Consider the following 19,408-nt stretch of genomic DNA (forward strand, 5'->3'; position numbering starts at 1 on the left):
AACAAATTGTTGAACCTAAAGGCTGGAATAGTGCAGATGAAGTGTTAGGGGGTCCTCCATTTTGTAGATAGCTAATAGGCATATTTTGGTTATATTTCAAAGGGCCTATAGCTATACTAGTGATTTTTTTTGTTTGTTTTGTTTTGGTTTTTTGCCTGAGCCTGAAATCTGATATGCAGGTCTGGGGAGATGATGTCATGGCTGGGAAAAGGACAAGAAAGCTGGATCAGGGAATAGAGTAGCTCCCTAATATGGGAAAGGGGTATCAATATTATTGGCTGTAAACCCCATCGATTCGATATGATCTAGGGCCCATAATTAGCTTAGGAGCCTGTGTGACCTCTGCATCCCTGTAGATCGGAGCTCATATTCTGTGGTCATGAGTAGGAACATTCCAAGCTGCCTCAATTTCAGAACCCATCTTCCTCAAGTGTAGCATAGAGTATGTTGTCCATCCTCCCTTCAGAAGATGGAACATTCTCTACTGATGTTGATCCAAGTTGAGGGAAAGGTCCTATGGGGGGGGGGGGCACAAAGGGGTCTGTTTTGTAGTTCCTGATAGACATGATCAATAACAATGGAGAGATTTATTCCAGTTCTAGGCCCATCATGTCTGTTTGGAAAACTCAGGACTCCCCAAATAGGGCCCCAGCTGGTGGAATGTCATCCTTAAAGTATGCCATCTCTTGTCCTTATTCAGCTTTTGCAGTCTTGCTTTGATAAAGTTAGCTTTGGAGTGAGTGAGAGAATTGTAATAGGAAGTAGGTAAGGAGGGTATTAGTCTATTAGATGCTATTTCATTATGAAATTGATATTGACTCACCACAGAGTATTGTGTATTTATGCTTTCAGGTATATATTTTGCCCGAATTTATGGAGACATGTGAACATATGCTCTATCTTATGGGACCTGGCCTATATTTACTTTTTGAGACTTTGCTAGGAAGAGAGCCTCCTGGAATAGAATTAGAGAATACCATGAAAGGAAAGGTCTCACCCGAGTGATGAGGGTGAAGGGTTGGCATTCCATGCCTGACGTCTCTGTACACAGTCTGAGGTGAAGCATGCTGAGATGGTACTCGTTGCATTAATTAGGTTGGAATTGGCAGATGCAATAGCATTTGGCCTGACTTGAGGGAAACATGCAGGGAAGTGAGCCCCACCCCAACTGTTTCAGGATTGGGAAAAACATAGGCTCTGTAGAGGAAGTGGGTGATTCCTGTTGTCCTAGGGTTTCAGAAGACAATAAATAGTTATTGCAATAATAACATTGTTTGGCAATTGGGTTAACTTTGAAAAATCCCTTTGTTGTGATTTTCTGTATCATACACACCATCACCATATTTTATGTCCTTTGACATTATTTGCATATAGCTGTGCCATCGGTTGCTTTTGTTCTCCCTGGACTAAACTTTTAAGAGAGTCAACACATCAAAGACTCAGCCTATGTATTAAAAAGACTCAGTTTGTGCTTTAAAAAGTTTGAGACTTTCAATCACTTTTTCCCCTCTCATATTACTTAGTGATTTATATGACTACAAATTAATATAAGTGTACCTAAACACCATTCCCACCACCAAAAGACTGTGTCCCATCCCATATTCCCCTCCCCCCAGCCCAATGAAGCTAAACATCCACCCTCACCCTCCACCCAGGGTTTTTACTTTGGTGTCCTACTACAAATTTAGTCAGACCCTGCTTTGTGTTTACCTTTTTGTTATTCTTTCTCAACTTATGTTTATGAGTGGTATCATCCCATACTCGTCTCTTATCTTTCTGACTTAGCTTACTTAACATAATTCCTTCTAGCTCCGTCCAAGATGGGTCAGAGAAGGTGGGTTCATTGTTCTTAATAGCTGCTTAGTATTCCACTGTGTATATATACCACAGCTTTCTCTTGTTGGGCACCAGGATTGCTTCCAGGTTTTAGCTATTATGAATTGTGCTGCTATGAACATAGGTGTACACATATCTTTTTGATTGGAATCCTTGGGATATATCCCAGGAGAGGAATTACTGGGTCATATCCATGTCTAGCCTTGTGAGAGTTATCCAGACTGCTCTCCAGAGAGGCTGTACCAATTGACATTGCCACCAGCAGTGCAGAAGGGTTCTTCTGTCCCCACACCCTCTCCAGCATTTGTTGCTGCTGTCCTTTTTGATGTATGCCATTCTCACAGGAGTGAGGTGATATCTCAGTGTTGTCTTTATTTGCATTTCTCTGACAATCAGCAACCTGGAGCAATTTTTCGTATGCTGATAGCCTTTTGGATCTCCTCTGAAGTGAATGTTTTGTTCATATTCTCTGCCCATTTTTGACTGGGTTATTTGCTTTTTTGTTGTTAAGTTTGCTGAGCTCTCTGTATATTTTGGTTATTAGTCTCTTGTCTGATGTATGACATGTGAAGATCTCCCATTCTGTGAGGGGTCTCTTTGTTTGTGTGATAGTTTCTTTGGCTGTGCAGAAGCTTTTCAATTTGATGTAGTCCCATTGGTTTGTTTCTGCTTTAGTCTTCCTTGCAGTTGGGTTTGTTTCATCAAAAATGTCTTTGAGGTTTAGGTGGGATAGTGTTCCACCAATGTTTTCCTCTTGAAGTATTTGATAGTTTCCGGTCTAACATCCAGGTCCTTGATCCATTTGGAGTTGATTTTTGTTTCTGGTGAGATAAGGTGGTTCAGTTTCATTCTTCTGCATGCTTCAACCCAGTTTTCCTAGCAACATTTATTGAAGAGAGCCTCCTTCTTCCATTTAATATTTTGGGCCCCCTTATCAAAAATTAGATGTCCATAGGTGTAAACTCATTTATTTTCTACTAACAGTGGGAAAGCAGCTACTTCTGAAATAGAAAAGTTCATACTGTTTTACAGTTAGTATTGTTTGCTTAGGAACTACTGTACATAAATATTGGTTTTGGGAAAAGACCATCTCGTGCTTCTTGTGACATTGTCGTAGTGTTTTTGTGTCTCTTGAAATATGAGAAAAGCAATCTGTTTTAACAGTTTAAGAAAATGGTTGTTATGGGGAGTCGGGCTGTAGCTCAGCGGGTTAAGTGCAGGCGGCACAAAGCACAAGGACCGGCATAAGGATCCCGGTTCGAGCCCTGGCTCCCCACCTGCAGGGGAGTCGCTTCACAGGCGGTGAAGCAGGTCTGCAGGTGTCTATCTTTCTCTCCCCCTGTCTGTCTTCCCCTCCTCTCTCCATTTCTCTCTGTCCTATCTAACAACAACAACATCAATAACTACAACAATAAAACAACAAGGGCAACGAAAGGGAATAAATAAATAAATATAAAATTAAATTTTAAAAAAATGGTTGTTGTGACCCAAAGGTATATGAGCAGGTGAAGCACCAGACATTCATGCATGAGGTCCCAAGCTTAATCCCCAGCATAATTTGTGCCAAAGTGGTCCTCTCTCCCTTTCTCTCATAAGTAAGTTAATCTTACTTTTAGTGGACTGGTTATTGAATTAACCCATTTAACTATGACATAACTTCGAGCCAAAGTTTTCATGTCATATATAAAATCATTCTCGTCATTAACATCTCTGATTTTCTGTAATGAGTTTCATTGGGAGTGATGGAATGGCAGCCTCACATTAGAATGCATATAAATTGATTCACTGGCAGAGAATGTGTCTCTTTGTTTTCCTCCATTTCCTTTTAAGGAACACTCACATTGTATAAACTTAGCATGATCATGGAACAAAAAATGTGGGGATTGATTAGGTAGGGACAGTTAAAGTTAAATTTAAAATATAGTTTTGTATCACTGCTTTTTCTTTTGGTTAAGCAAGATTTTACAGACCTTGATATGTTGGTTATACATTCTATGTAATATATAGACAAATTATAGACATTATTAGAGTGTATTTTGAAGTTTAATGGTCTAGTAATTGGATGTTCTTTGTTTACATTTGAAATAGGTAGAACTTAAACAGGGAGAGAAATACTAGACACAAGGTGACACTTAAGAGCAGATGTCATCTGTAGAAGCAAGACCAAGGATATGGGGGGAGGCTTGTGGGGGAAGCATTGAGTGGGCCCTGAGGGTCAATGCAGAATGATGTACAAGAACCTGTATTAATGGTGAGATCACTGGGCAAACCCTTGTCATGGAAGAATGAGAAATTGAGCCTATGTGACAACTATCTTGTAAATCATTATTTCCTTAATAAAGCCTTAAAAAATAATTAAATATAAAATTCAATTCTGCTGACAATGGCTTTATGTGTTACTCTAGAAAAAAACATGCTTGCTTTTTGTTTGTAATTCTTTATAACAGAAAATAAACAATATATATTTTACTTCCAGATACCAATGGATCAGATAATTCCATCCCAATGGCTTATCTTACACTGGATCACCAATTGCAGGTAAAAGGGTACTTTTTCAATGAATATATTGTTTCCTTCTTAGAGAGTATATCTTCAAAGCTAACAATTGTGTTCCTACTTGTCATTGTATATATGCATTTATTCATATGGTTGAAAACTTGTTTAAAATAAAATTAAGATGTTTATTTCAGTTAACACTAGTAGTCATCTTAAGTATTCTCATGTCTTGTGTTCATGACTGCCAAGATTAGCATTTTTTAAAAATTTATTTATTGGGGAATTAATGTTTTACATTTGACAATAAATACAATCGTTTTTCCAATATAACAATACAGTCCCCACTAGGTCCTCTATCATCCTTCGTGGATCTATATTCTCACCACCCACCCACCCCAGAGTCTTTTACTTTGGTGCAATATGCCAATTCCAGTTCAGGTTCTACTTGTGTTTTCTTTTCTGATCTTGTTTTTCAACTTCTACCTGAGAGTGAGATCATCCCATATTTATCCTTCTGTTTATTGACTTATTTCACTTAACATGAATTTTTCAAGATCCATCCAAGATTGGCTAAAACCGGTGAAGTCGCCATTTATTATAGCTGAGTAATATTCCTTTGTGTATATATACCACAACTTGCTCAGCCACTCATCTGTTGATGGACACCTGGGTTGCTTCAGGGTTTTGGCTATTACAAACTGTGTTGCTATGAACATATGTGTACAGAGATATTTTTGGATGGGTGTGTTGGGTTCCTTAGGATATATCCCCAGGAGAGGAATTGCAGGATCATAGGGTAGGTCCATTTCTAACCTTCTGAGAGTTCTCCAGACTGTTCTCCAGAGAGGTTGGACCAATTTACATTTCCACCAGCAGTGCAGGAGAGTTCCCTTGACCCCACAACCTCTCCAGCATTTGCTGCTGTTACCTTTTCTGATGTGTGCAATTCTCACAGGGGTGAAGTGGTATCTCATTGTTGTCTTTATTTGCATTTATCTGACAATCAGAGACTTGATGTATTTTTTCATGTGTTTCTCGGCCTTTTGGATCTCTTCTGTGGTGAATATTGTGTCTGTGTCCTCCCCCCATTTTTGGATGGGGTTATTTGTTTTCTTGTTGTTGAGATTTGCAAGTTCTTTATATATTCTGGTTATTAGCCTCTTGTCTGATATATGGCATGTAAAGATCTTCTCCCATTCTGCGAAGGGTATCTTTGTTTGGGTAGTGGTTTCTGTAGCTGTGCAGAAGCTTTTTAATTTTATGTAGTCCCATAGGTTTATGCTTGTCTTAGTCTTCTTTGTACTTGTATTTGTTTCATTGAAGATGTCTTTAAAATTTATGCGGAAAAGAGTTTTGCCAATATTTTCCTCTAAGCATCTGATAGTTTCTGGTCTAACATCCAAGTCCTTGATCCGTCTGGAATTTACTTTTGTATTTGGTGAAATATAGTGGTTCAGTTTTATTCTTCTGCATGTTTCAGCCCATTTTTTCCAACACCATTTGTTGAAGAGACTCTGCTTTCCCCATTTAATAGTCTGGGCCCCTTTGTCAAAGATTAGATGTCCATAGGTGTGGGGGCTTACCTCTGGGCTCTCAGTTCTATTCCACTGGTCAGTGTATCTATTCATGTTCCAGTACCAAGCAGTTTTGATGACAATGGCTTTATAATACAATTTGAGATCTGGGAATGTGATGCCTCTGGTTCTGTTCTTTCTTCTCAAGATTGTTTTGGCAATTCTAGGTCTTTTCTGGTTCCAGATAAACATCTGTAGCATTTATTCTATTCTCCTTAAAGAAAATGTGTTTGGTATCTTGATGTGGATAGCATTAAATTTGTATGTGGCTCTGGGTAGTATATTCATATTGATGATGTTAATTCTTCCAATCCATGTACATGTAGTATCTTTCCATTTCTTTGTGTCTTTTTCAATTTCCTTGAGTAGTGACTCATAATTTTCAGTATACAAGTCTTTCACTTCTTTGGTTAGGTTTAGTCCTAGATATTTTATTGTTTCTGTTGCTATAGTAAAAGGAATTGATTTCTGGATTTCAACTTCTTCTAATTTAGTGTTTTCATAGAGGAATGCCACTGACTTTTGTATGTTAATTTTGTAGCCTGACACCTTACTGTATTGCCTGATGATTTCCAAAAGATTCTTGCTGGATTCCTTAGGTTTTTCTGTGTATAATATCATGTCATCTGCAAATAGGGGGAGTTTGACTTCTTCTCTTCCAATTTGTATCCCATTAATTCCTTGCTCCTGCCTGATTGTTATGACAAGAATTTCCAACACTATGTTGAATAGTAATGGTGATAGTGGGCAGCCCTGTCTAGTACCTGATCTGAGGGGAAATGCTTCCAGTTATTCACTATTGAGTATGATGTTAGCTGTAGGTTTGCTGTATATAGACTTCACTATCTTCAGGAATTTTCCATCTATTACCATTTTTTGTAGTGTTTTGATCATAAAGGGATGCTGTATTTTGTCAAAGGCTTTCTCTGCATCTATTGGTATGACCATGTTGTTTTTGGTCTTTTATTGATGTGGTGGATTTCGTTGATTGATTTATGTATATTAAGCCAACCTTGCATCCCTGGGATATACCCCACATGGTCATGATGAACAATCTTTTTAATATACAGCTGTATCCATTTGGCTAGAATTTTGTTCAATATTTTCGCATCTCTGTTCATCAGAGATATTGGTCTGTAGTTTTCTTTTTTGGTTGTGTCCCTGCCTGCTTGTAGTGTCAAAGTGATGTTGACTTCATAGAAGCTGGAAGGGAGTATTCTAGTGCCTTCAATCTTCTGGAAGAATTTTATAAGTAGAGGTATTAGTTCTTCTTTGAAGGTTTTGTAGAATTTATTTGTAAAACCATCTGGTCCAGGTACTTTATTTTTGGGGAGGTTTTTGATAACTTTCAATTTCATTAGTTGTGATGGGCCTGTTCCTATTTTCTAGTTCCTCCTTACTTAATTTTGGAAGTTCATAGGTATCTAGGAAATCGTCCATCCAGGTTCTCTAGTTTGGTGGCATATAGTTGTTCATAGAAGCTTCACATAATATGTTGAATTTCTGTAGTGTCTGTTGTGATATCTCTTCTTTCATTCACTGTCCGATTTATTTGGGTCTTCTCCCTTTATTTATTTATTTATTTATTTATTTTTTGTGAGTCTGGCTAAAGCTTGGTCGATTTTGTTCACTCTTTCGAAGAACCAGCATTTACTTTCGTTGATCTTTTGTATGGTTTTCTTCTTTTCAATGTTAATTGATTTCTGCCCTAACTTTAGTTATTTCTATTCTTCTGTTTGCTTTAGGGTTCCTTTGTTCTCCTTCTTCTAGGTCTTTAAGATTTGCTAGCGGGCTGTTAATTTATGCTTTTTCTTGTTTCCTAATGTGTGCTTTTATGGCTATGAACTTCCCTCTCAGTACTGCCTTAGCTGTGTCCCAAATATTTTGATAGCTTGTGTCTTCATTTTCATTGAACTTTTGAAACATTTTGATTTCTTCCTTTATTTCCTCTTTGACCCAGTAGTTGTTAAGTAGTGTATTGTTGAACTTCCACATTTTGGACTATTACTAATCTTTTATTGATTGTTGAGTGTTAATTTAATTCCACTGTGATCTGAGAAGATGCTTGGGATGATTTCAATGCTCTTGAATTAGCTGATGCTGTCTTTGTGGCCTAATATATGTTCTATCCTTGAGAATGACACATGTAGACTTGAGTAGAAAGTGTATCTTGGGATGAATGACTCTGAAAATGTCCAATAGTTCTAGTTTATCTATCTCCTCATTTTCTCCCTTATGTCTTTATTGATTTTTTGCCTGGATGATCTGTCAAGCTGAGAGAGTGGGGTGTTGAAGTCCTTTACTATGACTGTGTTACTGTTAATATATTTTTGTAGCGCTTTCAGTAGACATTTGGTGTATTTAGATGGCTTCTCATTGGGTGCATAGATGTTAATAATTGTTAAGTCCTCTTGATTGACTGATCCTGTGGGCATTATTTAGTGTCCATTCCTATCTTCTTTAATTTTATCTATTTTTAAGTCTATCGTTTCAGATATGAGGATAGCTATTCCTGCCCTTTTTTTGTGGGCCATTGGCTTATATGCTAGTTTTCCATCTTTTCACTTTGAGTCTGTGTTTGTTTTGTTGTGTTAGGTGGGTTTCCTTTAGACAGAACATTGTTGGGTTGTTTTATCTGATCCATCTTCCTACTCTGTGCCTTTTAATAGGTGAATTCAGGCCATTGACATTTATTTATATCAGAGATTGAAGATATTTTAATGCCATTCTTGTAGATATTTAGAGTGTTCAGATAGATAGCATACTCATGCTGGTCTGACTATTTATAGGAGACCTTTCAGAACTTCTTTCAGGGCAGCCTTGGTGATAGTTGATTCCTTCAACTGTTGTTTGTCTGAGAAGGTTTTTTGCCTCCATCTAGTCTGAATTACAGTCTAGCAGGATACAGTATTCTTGGTTGAAAGCCTTTCTCATTAAGTACTCGTTAGATATCTTGCCATTCTCTTCTGGCCTATAGTGTTTGTGTGGATAAGTCTGCTGCTAATCTTATGGGTTTTCCTCTGTAGGTAACTCTTTGTTTTTCTCTTGCAGCCTTCAGGATCCTTTCTTTATCCTTATTCTTTCCATTCTAAATATGATGTGTCTTGGTGTCTTTAAGTCTGGGTTAATTCTGTTTGGGACCCTCTGGGCTTCTTGAACCTTTATGTCTTTAATGTTGTCTAGACTAGAAAAGTTTTCAGCTAGTATGCTTATAGGATGCTTTCTTCCCCCCTCTCTCTCTTTCTTCCTCTGGTAAGCCAATAATGTGTATATTGTTTCTTTTGAAGTTATCACATAGGTCTCTGTTGTTGTTTTCAGTATCTCTTAGTCTCTTTTTGAGATCTCTTACTTCTTTTTTAGTTGTCTCTAATTCATCCTCGATCTTACTAATTCTATCTTCAGCCTCATTGATTCTATTCTCTCTGCCCTCTACTGTTTTCTGGAGTTCATCTATTTTGTTACCCTGTTCTGATACTGTTTTAGCTTGTTAAACTAGTTGTGTTCCTAGCTCAGCTATTTTAGCTTTCGGCTCTCTAATAACCTTGAGATAATGAGTGTTTTCTTCCAGAATCTCATTTATTGTTTCTGCATTTCTTATGACAATTCTTTCAAACTCTTTACTCACTCCTGTGATTTTTTCCTTTACTAGTGTTCGGATGTTGGCCTCATTATTTTGTGCTTCACCCTTTGTGGGGCTTTTGCTGGACTTTTGTCCTGATTCATTTCTCCAGTATTTCTTCTTGTTGGTTTAACCATTCTATATATTATGTTATGAGTTCCCTCTCTCAGTACTCTTCAAATTACTGATCACTCTTGCCTGGATTGACTGTGTCTAAGTAAGTGGTGGAAGTTAACAGATGTTTAAATAGTATTTTAATCCCTGATTTGGAGCTCAGTGGCTTAAAAGCCTCTTTTCTGCTTTTTCTTCCGTGTAGGCTATGGCAGCCTGAGGGCTTTTCAACTATAAGTAGACTTCTTAGCTTAATCACTGACTCCTGGCCAAAAAATAAAGCAGGGTTTGGCAGAGATAATCTGGTGGTTATCCAAAGAGACTTTCACAGCCCCACCACTATGCCATGGAGGTATAGATCTTCTCCTGAGTTTTCTGGTTAGTTCTCTGTTCCCTAGTGTCAGCACAGGGCCTCCCTGCCACTGCTCCAGATTCTGAGGGCAGTAGCAACGGAGACTCAGAGTTGCACTTGGTGAGTCTCTGGGGAGTGCTCTCTTCCCTTCAGCTGTCCCCTAGTTGGTGTAACAGTCTGGATGTGTTGTCTCAACTGATAAACTGTCAGACTGTTACCAGCCACTTAATCTCTCCCTAGGCTGTCTCTGTCCACCAGCCACACGTGTTTGCACTCACCTGTGATTTGGTGGGTTCCTGAAGTCATTCTAGTCCTGTCTTGTTTTGGTCCCAGGTGTTGTCCTTTGGAATTCCTAGTTGATCTGGGAGAGGAGAGGAGAGGAGAGGAGAGAAACACATCTGCTGATGCTCGTAGCCCCGCCTCTGGAAGTCTCCCAAGATTAGCTTTTTAACACTTATTTTAATGCATTAAAACCTAAAGTTTGTGGTCCGGGAGGTTGCGCAGTGATAAAGCTTTGGACTCTCAAGCATGAGGTCCTGAGTTCGATCCCCAGCAGCATATGTGTCAAAGTCATGGCTGGTTCTTTCTCTCTCCTCCTAGCTTCCTCATTAATAAAAAAATAAAATCTTTAAAAAAACAAAACAAAACAAAAGAAGCCTAAAGCTCATACAGACTCATTTCTTAATAGGTTTCTGATGTTAACAAGTTCATGATGACTGAACCAATAAGTAGTATATGTCATTATTGTCTCATTAATACGAGAGCTATAAATATCTTTTAATATAATATAGGTTGGCAACTTGAAATGTAAAGCCACTACCCACGAGTAGAAACTCCAGTCATGATCCTCTGTAACAAAAAATGCATTAAATATTAAAGCAGCAAGTGTAAATTTTAAGTTCTGTGCTGTGTCAGAAGGACACTGAAATTTTCTCAGGCATGTTTTAGCATTTATTTTAAAAGATCATTACTTCAGTGCTATAAAAATATATCATGGTCTGATTTAACTCTCATCTTTGCTAGATATTGAGATTTGATTAAGTTTTCATATTTCTGATTTATTTTCAGCCTCTAGCACCATGCCCAAACTCCAAAGAATCAATGGCAGTGTTTGAACAGCATTGTAAAATGGCACAAGAATATATGAAAGTTCAAACGGAAATTGCATTGTTATTACAAAGAAAGTAAGTTATCTTTTATGAATTAAAATGAAAACATGTTAGTTTTGTGTCAGAAAGTTAAGGTACAATATTACTGAAGATGTGAAAATGTTTTTATTTCTATAATCATTAGGAATTTTTCAATTTGGAAATTTTATGTATGTTTATAGTTATGTATTAAGCACTCCTTGGCTGTTTTTAATGCATAGCTCAACTTTTGTGACTATATTATATTAGCACTGAAGAAAATAAACTTAAGTGTTAAGTTTTTTAAAAGGGAAAAGCTGTTTAGATAAATTGTTATAAAAAGTTATTGTTTTGAAAAAAATTATTGTTATGTTGGATACAGGCAAAATAATTTGATTTAATGTTAATCTTTGCTTTATTGTAGAATGTTTTTTTTGTTTTTTTTTTATTTTCCCTTTTGTTGCCGTTGTTGTTTTTCATTATTGTTGTAGTTATTGTTGTTGTTATTGATGTCCTTGTGGTTAGATAGGACAGAGAGAAATGGAGAGAGGTCGGGAAGACAGAGGGGGAGAGAAAGACAGACACCTGCAGACCTGCTTCACCGCCTGTGAAGTGACTCCCCTGTAGGTGGGGAGCCGGGGGCTCGAACTGGGATCCTTAAGCTGCCCTTGTGCTTTGCGCCACCTGCGCTTAACCCACTGTGCCACCGCCCGACTCCCCGTAGAAATGTTTTTAAGATAACTTCTTTCTAGGTGTAAATTTGTAAGACTTTAGAGATATTTATTAGGGGGCAGGGGGTGGTGTACCTGGTTGAGCTCACATATTCAGTGTGCAAGGACTTGGGTTCAAGCCCCTAGACCCTATCTGCATGGGGGTTAAAACTTCATGAGCAGTGAAATGATGCTACAGGTGTCTCTATTTCTTCTTTCCCTCTCAATTTCTTTGTCTCTGTCCAAAATAAGTAAATGTTTTAAAAATGCCTATTGGAGGACTGTCTTATTTTTTTTTAATTTATTTAATTTATTTATTCCCTTTTGTTGCCCTTGTTGTTTTATTGTTGTAGTTATTATTGTTGTTGTCGTTGTTGGATAGGACAGAGAGAAATGGAGAGAGGAGGGGAAGACAGAGAGGAGGAGAGAAAGATAGACACCTGCAGACCCGCTTCACCGCCTGTGAAGTGACTCCCCTGCAGGTGTGGGGAGCCGGGGTTCGAACCGGGATCCTTATGCCGGTCCTTATGCTTTGCGCCACCTGCGCTTAACCCGCTGCACTACAGCCCGACTCCCCGACTGTCTTATTTTTTTCCAGGTTTTTTTCACTGGGGCTTCATGCTTGCACATTTCCACTGCTTCTGATGCCCCCCTCTCCTTTTTTTTTTTTTTCCTCTTTATAAAAGTTGAGGGATAGGGAAAGAGAGAGACCATAGCACTGCCTAACTTCTCATGAAGCTTTTGTGTGGTAGCTGAGGGCTCAAACCCAGGTTCTACTACATGGTAAAGTTTGTGCTCTATCAGCTGAATTATGCTCCTTGTTTCATTTCTGTAAATGCTTTTCTGAGAGTTATGGATACTCATTATGGATACTAGTCCAATTTCCATACTCCTTTGCAATTTTTAAAAATCCTTTTAAAAATCCTTTTTAACTTGCTAAAGTGAGACCATCATGAAATTTAATACCTATTTATGATGGGGAAGAAAATGATAGCAACTATATATGTGGTAGAATTCCCTCTAAATTTAATCTAAATAAATGAAAATTCTTATTTCCTGAATATTTTGTAGAAACTCTTTTGCTTGTATTTCAAAAGGAGAAGTAATTTTTTCACAAAATAGTGGTAGGATAAAGTGAATTCAGCTTTGTATCTAAGGTACAAAATATGCAATTAGAATATACAAATTTTAAAACTAATTATGTAATTGCTATCACTTCAACAAAACTATATTTCTTATTTTTTGTTTAACCTATATTCATACTTTTGCTAGGGAAAAAAAATGGTGAATTTGTGGGCTGCTGAAAATAGTGACAGTTCTAATAATAGTTCTATGAGTTAATAACTATTATTATTATTATGAGTTATTAACTATTACACTTCCCTCACTCACTCCAAAGCTAACCTTATCAAAGCAAGAACTGCAAAAGCTGAGTAAGGGCAAGAGACTGACATACTTTAACAATGACTCTTTAGTCACTATCAGGCCACTCCATCAGCTGGGGCCCGAGTGTCCTGAGATTCCCAAACAGACATGATGGGCCTAGACCTCGAATAAATCCCCCTCTCTATTGTTACCAGTCATCTCTATCAGGAACAACAAAATAGACCCCTTTGTGTTCCCCCCCCCACACACACAGGACCTTTCCCTCAACTTGGATCAACAATGGTAGAGAATTTTCCATCCTACAAAAGGAGGATGGACAACATACTCTATGCTACACCTGAGAAAGATAGGTCGATATTGGGGCAGCTTGGAATGTTCCTACTCATGACCACAGAATGTGAGCTCAGATCTACAGGGATGCAGAGGTCACATAGGCTCCTAAATTGAATATGGGCCCCAGATCATATCAAATCGATGGGGTTTACAGTCAACAATATTTATACCCCTTTCCCATATTTGGTAGCTACTCTCTTCCCTGATTCAGCTTTCTGGTCCTTTTTCCAGCCATGACATCATCTCCCCAGACAATAACTAGGATCCACCTGCATCCAGGGGGTGGGGGGGAACTAGTATAGCCATAGGCCCTTTGGAATATAACTAAAATATGCCTACTAGCTGTCTATAAAAAAGGAAACCCCCTCGACTCTTCATCTGCACTATTCCAGCCCTTCAGTTCATGATTGGTCAACGATTTGTTTGGCTTTATATATTAATTCTCTTTTCATCCACCAGGTTCCAGATGCTAGCAGGATGCCAACCAGACTTCCTTGGACAGACAACCCCACCAATGTGTCCTGGAGCTCCAATTTCCCGAACCCCGCCCCACGAGGGAGAGAGAGAGACAGGCTGGGAGGATGGATCGACCTGTCAACACCCGTGTTTAGTGGGGAAGCAATTACAAAAGCCAGAGCTTCCACCTTCTTCATCCCACAATGACCTTGGGTCCATACTCTCAGAGGAATATGAAAGAATAGGAATATTAAAGAATAGGAAAGCTACCAAGGGCGGGAATGGGATACAGAGTTCTGGTGGTGGGTATTGTGTGGAGTTGGACCCCTCTTATCATATGGTTTTGTCATTGTTTCCTTTTTATAAATAAAGAAAAATGTAATTAGAAAATAATCTGTTTTAGGAAGTTGTCATTAGCTATTTATATATAGATATGCCTCACCTTAGGAGATTATACTTAATATCCTCCAAGTAAAAAGTATTAAAAAAAGTTTATCAGAAAAAAATTAAAAGAAGTTTATCAGAGCCTGAGGGTCTTTTCCTGAAAGGAGTTGTAAGAGTGATTTTAAAGTGATGCTTTGTATTAGCCTCACTATTCTCCCATTTTAATTTTATTTTATTAGTGATTTAATAATGACAAGATTGGAGGGGTACAATTCCATACAATTCCCACCACCAGAGTTCTGTATCCTACCCACTCCATTGGAAGGCCCCTGTTTTTTAAAAGGATTTTATTTATTTGTTCATGAAGAATAATAGGCAGAGAGAGAGAGAGAGAGAGGGAAATAGTTGTCACTATGGTACATGTGTTGCTGCCAGGGATTGAACTCGGGACCTCATGCTTGAGAGTCCAACACTTTATCCACTGCATCAACTCCCAGAACACTGTTTCTTCCCTATTCTTTATCCCTCTAGGAGTATGGACCAAAGATCTTTATGAGGTACAGAAGGTGGCAGGTCTGCTTTCTGTAATTGCTTCGCCACTGGACAGGGACATTGACAGTTTGATCCATATTCCCAGCCTGTTTCTATCTTTCCCTAGGTAGGGCTCTGGGGAGATGGGGCAGGACACATTTGTGAGGCTGTCTGCCCAGTAAAGTCAGGTTGGTGTCATGGTAGCATCTTCAAGTTGGTGTCAAAACGGTATTAATATATAAAGCAAAACAAATTGTTTAATAATTAGGAACCTAAAGGTAAGATTATAGCTTATGAAATTTGGGATCTTCATGTTGGAAGGAGCTAGGAAGTCTGTTTTAGATATATTCCAATGGGCCTGTGACTGTACTAATTTTTGCCTGGGCCAAACATGCAGATGGGCTAAAAGTATTGTCTGGGAGGATGGTATCAGAGTTGGAAATAGGACTACAAAGCTAACTACGTAGTGGCAGAGATAAGCTCCCAAATATGGGAAAAGTATATAAATAAATTAACTGTAAACCTCATCAATCAGACCTAGGACCCATGTCTATTCGTATTTAGCACAGGAACCTATGTAATCTCTGCGTCCCTGTCAGTCTGAACTCGCATTCCATGGTCATAACTAGGAACATTCTAAGTTGCACTCATTTCAGGACCAGTCTCCCGTGAGTGGCAGAGTACATTGACCCAGCCTCCCTTCAGAGAGCGTGGAAATTTCTACCACTGTTATTCTACATTGAGGGCAATCAGTAAAAGCAAAACCAAAAACCATATGGTTATCTCATTAGATGCAGATAAAATCCAACACCCTTTCATGATCAAAACACTACAAAAAATGGGAATAGATGGAAAAATTCTCAAGATGTTAGAGTCCATATACAGCAGACCTATAGCCAACATCATACTTAATAGGCAGAAGCTGAAAGCATTCCCCCTCAAATCAGGGACTAGGCAGGGCTGTCTATTATCATCATTACTCTACAACATAGTATTGGAAGTTATCACCGTAGCTGTCTGGTAAGAGAAATGAATCAAAGGGAAATACAGATTGGAAGGGAAGAAAGCTGGAAATTATTAGGAAATATAGTAAAATTAACTTAGAAAAAACAGTGGCATTCCATTACACAAACACTAAGTCAGAAGAAAAAAATATCCTGAAATCACTCCCATTCACTGTCAACAGCAAAATCAATAAAATATCTAGGAATTAACCTGACCAAAGAAGCAAAAGACTTGTATACCGAAAACTTGTATACTGAAAAGGAAAGATATCACATGCTTATGGATAGGAAGAATTAACATCATCAAAATGAATATTCTACCCAGAGCCATATACAAATTTAATGTGATACCCATCAATTTTCTTAAGAGAATAGAATAAAAATTACAAGCATTTATCTGGAACCAGAAAACACCTAGAATCAACAAAACAACCTTGAGAAAAATAAACAGAACAGGAGGCGTCACACTCCCAGATCTCAAACTATATTACAAGGCCATCATCATCAAAAATCCCTGGTACTGGAGCAAAAATACACAGGCCAGTGGAACAGAATTTCTTTTTTTTAAGGTGTGTGAGAGTGAGACAGGACAGAGAGAAACAGAACATTATATAAGCATAAAAAAATGGGATGCAAATGTCAAAACTTCTTGTTACTTTCCTATAGCAAAATAAAGCCTATCCTAATTTTCTTTTTCTTCCTTCTTAAGTAGAGTGATACCAAATGAAATTTTATAAACTTTTATTATACCATTATTCTATTTTTATGAATTGGCTGGTATACTTATTAAAATGATTATGGTATTTGTGTGTTTATACCAAAGAGTGGATGATAACTTCCATTCTAGTCTATAATTTTATTTGAATACTCATCTTAAAATGTCTTATAACAGATCCAGAGTAAAACTTTTCATTGAGTTTCTGTGGGTATGAATTTTTCCATCATGTGTAATATTTTACTATTCTTTTTTTTTTTTTTTTAAGGCAAGAACTAGTTGCAGAACTGGACCAGGATGAAAAGGACCAGCAAAACACATCTCGTCTGGTACAGGAACATAAAAAGCTTTTAGATGAAAATAAAAGTCTTTCTACTTACTACCAGCAATGCAAAAAGCAGCTAGAGGTCATAAGAAGTCAGCAGCAGAAACGACAAGGCACTTCATGATCTTCTGGGACTGATAAATTTTAAAATATGCAAAGAAAGACTTTTTTTTTTTTTTTTTAAGGACAAAAAAATCTTACAATGACAACATGAGTGTTAGCTTTTTGGCGTATTCTGAATGCCAACTACCTATATACTATATTTGCTATATTTGTTTCATCATTTCCCCCCCTTTTCTCATGATGGACATGCAGTTCAGCTGTCTCCCTGCATTACACAGTGGCATTTGTGACTTGAATAACCAACACTTCTCAGCTTCAAAGCAGATGCAATGAATCATGGTTATATATGCATGCTCATTGTGTGAAGGCTAGTCTGAAAAACACAGGGGTATCAAACTAGCTGCTGTATACAAACATCACATTTTGTTCAAGGTGGAACCTTAGGAATGATTTTGGGTTTTTTTATCTCAAAAAACTAGCCTTTTTCTTTTAAACGAAGGTATACACCAAGTAAAGACAGGGTATTATAAATCTAGAATAATTGGTGGTACATTGTAGAAATGGAGAACATGTAGAGAAAGTGCAGGCTTTGATCAAAGCCAGCATTCTTGGGTCAGCACTGAACTTGGTTTCATCCATAAAATATTTACAGGTGGGAATCGGACTGTAGTGCAGTGGGTTAAGTGCATGTGGCGTGAAGTGCCAAGGCCCGGTGTAAGGATCCTGGTTCCAGCCCCCAGCTCCCCGTCTGCAGAGAGTCCCTTCACAGGTGGTGAAGCAGGTCTGCAGATGCCTCTCTTTCTCTCCCACTCTCTGTCTTCCCCTCCTCTCTCCATTTCTCTCTGTCCTATCCAACAATGACGACATCAATAACAACAATAACTACAACAACAACAAGGGCAACAAAAGGGAAAATAAATAAAAATTTTAAAAAATATTTACAGGTAAGTGATGGCTGCTATATAGTTAATACTTCATTAGGTCAAAATTTGACTATGATGCATCAAAAAAGAACCCTTTTTAGAGATATAAAGATTTTAATTCTGTGATTATGTGTATGTGTGTTGAAGCTCTAAACTCTTTATGACTGTAATATCATTATTTTCTAAATGAAATTAAAAGGCAAGTGAGCAAGATCTAACTTAACTGATAATTCCTGCATTGATTTGATTGGATTTGGTCTGTATATGAAAAACTGAAGAGAAATAATGGAATATGGGCATGATTTCCCCAGCTAAAAGATGCAGACATAAGATTCTTTTTATGATACTGAATTATCAGTTTTACCTGGCAAATCAAAAGCTAGTAAAGGAGTTAAAGAAGCAAATAAAAGGCCATCAAGTATCCTTTTTGTCAATATTGGAATATTTGATTTTTCCATGGAAACCCATCCTAGATTGCCTGCCTGCTACCTTTCAACATATATAAGGGAATTTCAACACTTACATGGAGAAAATTTATTTTGTTAGTAGTAATTGCTATCAAAATTGAAAACAAAAGTAATAATACAGTTTCTTTGAAGTAATAGACTATATAGGCTATATTTTTTCAATTTGCATTAAAATCACTTTTTGATACCAGTGCAGGGTATCTTTTAAAATAAAGATGTCACCAACCTCATTATTTTTATAGCATTAATGTTTTATGAAGAAAACATTAAAATGGAAGTGTAATTGCTGTGATTATTAGAATCATATCATCATTATATTTATAGTTTTGCTCCATCAGGTAAGCAAATTGATCTAATAAGTTTAAAACTTCTAAAACTACTAAAGCAGGTAACTTTTTCTTCCATAATTTTTCCTATTCCCAATGAATTTTATAATGTATTCCTTGTGTATGTAGGCAATAAAAATAAAATAACAGTTTATACCTGTGTCATTTTTAGCTTCTTTAGATTTTCCTGTTAGAAAGTTTGAGACTGTGGGCCAGGTGGTAGCACACTGGGTTAAGCATACATAGTACGAAGCACAAGGACCTGCACAATTATCCCCGTTTGAGCACCTCGCTCCCCACCTGCAAGGGGGTCTCTTCACAAGCGGTTAAGCAGATCTGCAGGTGTCTTCTTTCTCTTCTCTGTCTTCCCTTCCCCTCTCAATTTCTCTCTGTCCTATCCAAAAAAAATTTTAAAAAGTAAAATAAAATAGCCACAGGAGCAGTGGATTCATAGTGCCAGCTCCAAGTTCCAGCAGCAACCATGTAGGCAGAAAGTTTGAGACTGAAAGTCTACCATCACTTCATTTAAATAAAAAGTGTCAATTACTTAACTGAAAATGATTTTGGTTAAACATAATAAGATAAAAAAATTGACACAAGATAGTTGTATACTAAGGAAAATTGTGACTCATTCATAGCACTGTTACCTGTGTGTATGTATGTCACTGTA

The 19,408-nt window shown here is 37.6% G+C and overlaps 1 protein-coding gene across 2 annotated transcripts in view; it reads left to right on the plus strand.

The window, feature by feature from the left end:
* Window positions 1-18,890, plus strand: part of MAP3K7 (mitogen-activated protein kinase kinase kinase 7) — a 106,912-nt gene extending 88,022 nt beyond the window's left edge. For both annotated transcript variants that reach the window (XM_060205477.1, XM_060205478.1), the window contains 3 exons: window positions 4,313-4,374; window positions 11,057-11,172; window positions 16,903-18,890. In XM_060205477.1, the coding sequence (XP_060061460.1) occupies window positions 4,313-4,374; window positions 11,057-11,172; window positions 16,903-17,083 (359 nt within the window). In that variant the 3' untranslated portion in view covers window positions 17,084-18,890. The remainder of the gene's footprint in view (window positions 1-4,312; window positions 4,375-11,056; window positions 11,173-16,902) is intronic.
* The last annotated feature ends 518 nt before the right edge of the window (window positions 18,891-19,408 follow it).

This window comes from Erinaceus europaeus, chromosome 13 (assembly GCF_950295315.1).
Source record: "Erinaceus europaeus chromosome 13, mEriEur2.1, whole genome shotgun sequence".
NCBI lineage: Eukaryota > Metazoa > Chordata > Mammalia > Eulipotyphla > Erinaceidae > Erinaceus > Erinaceus europaeus.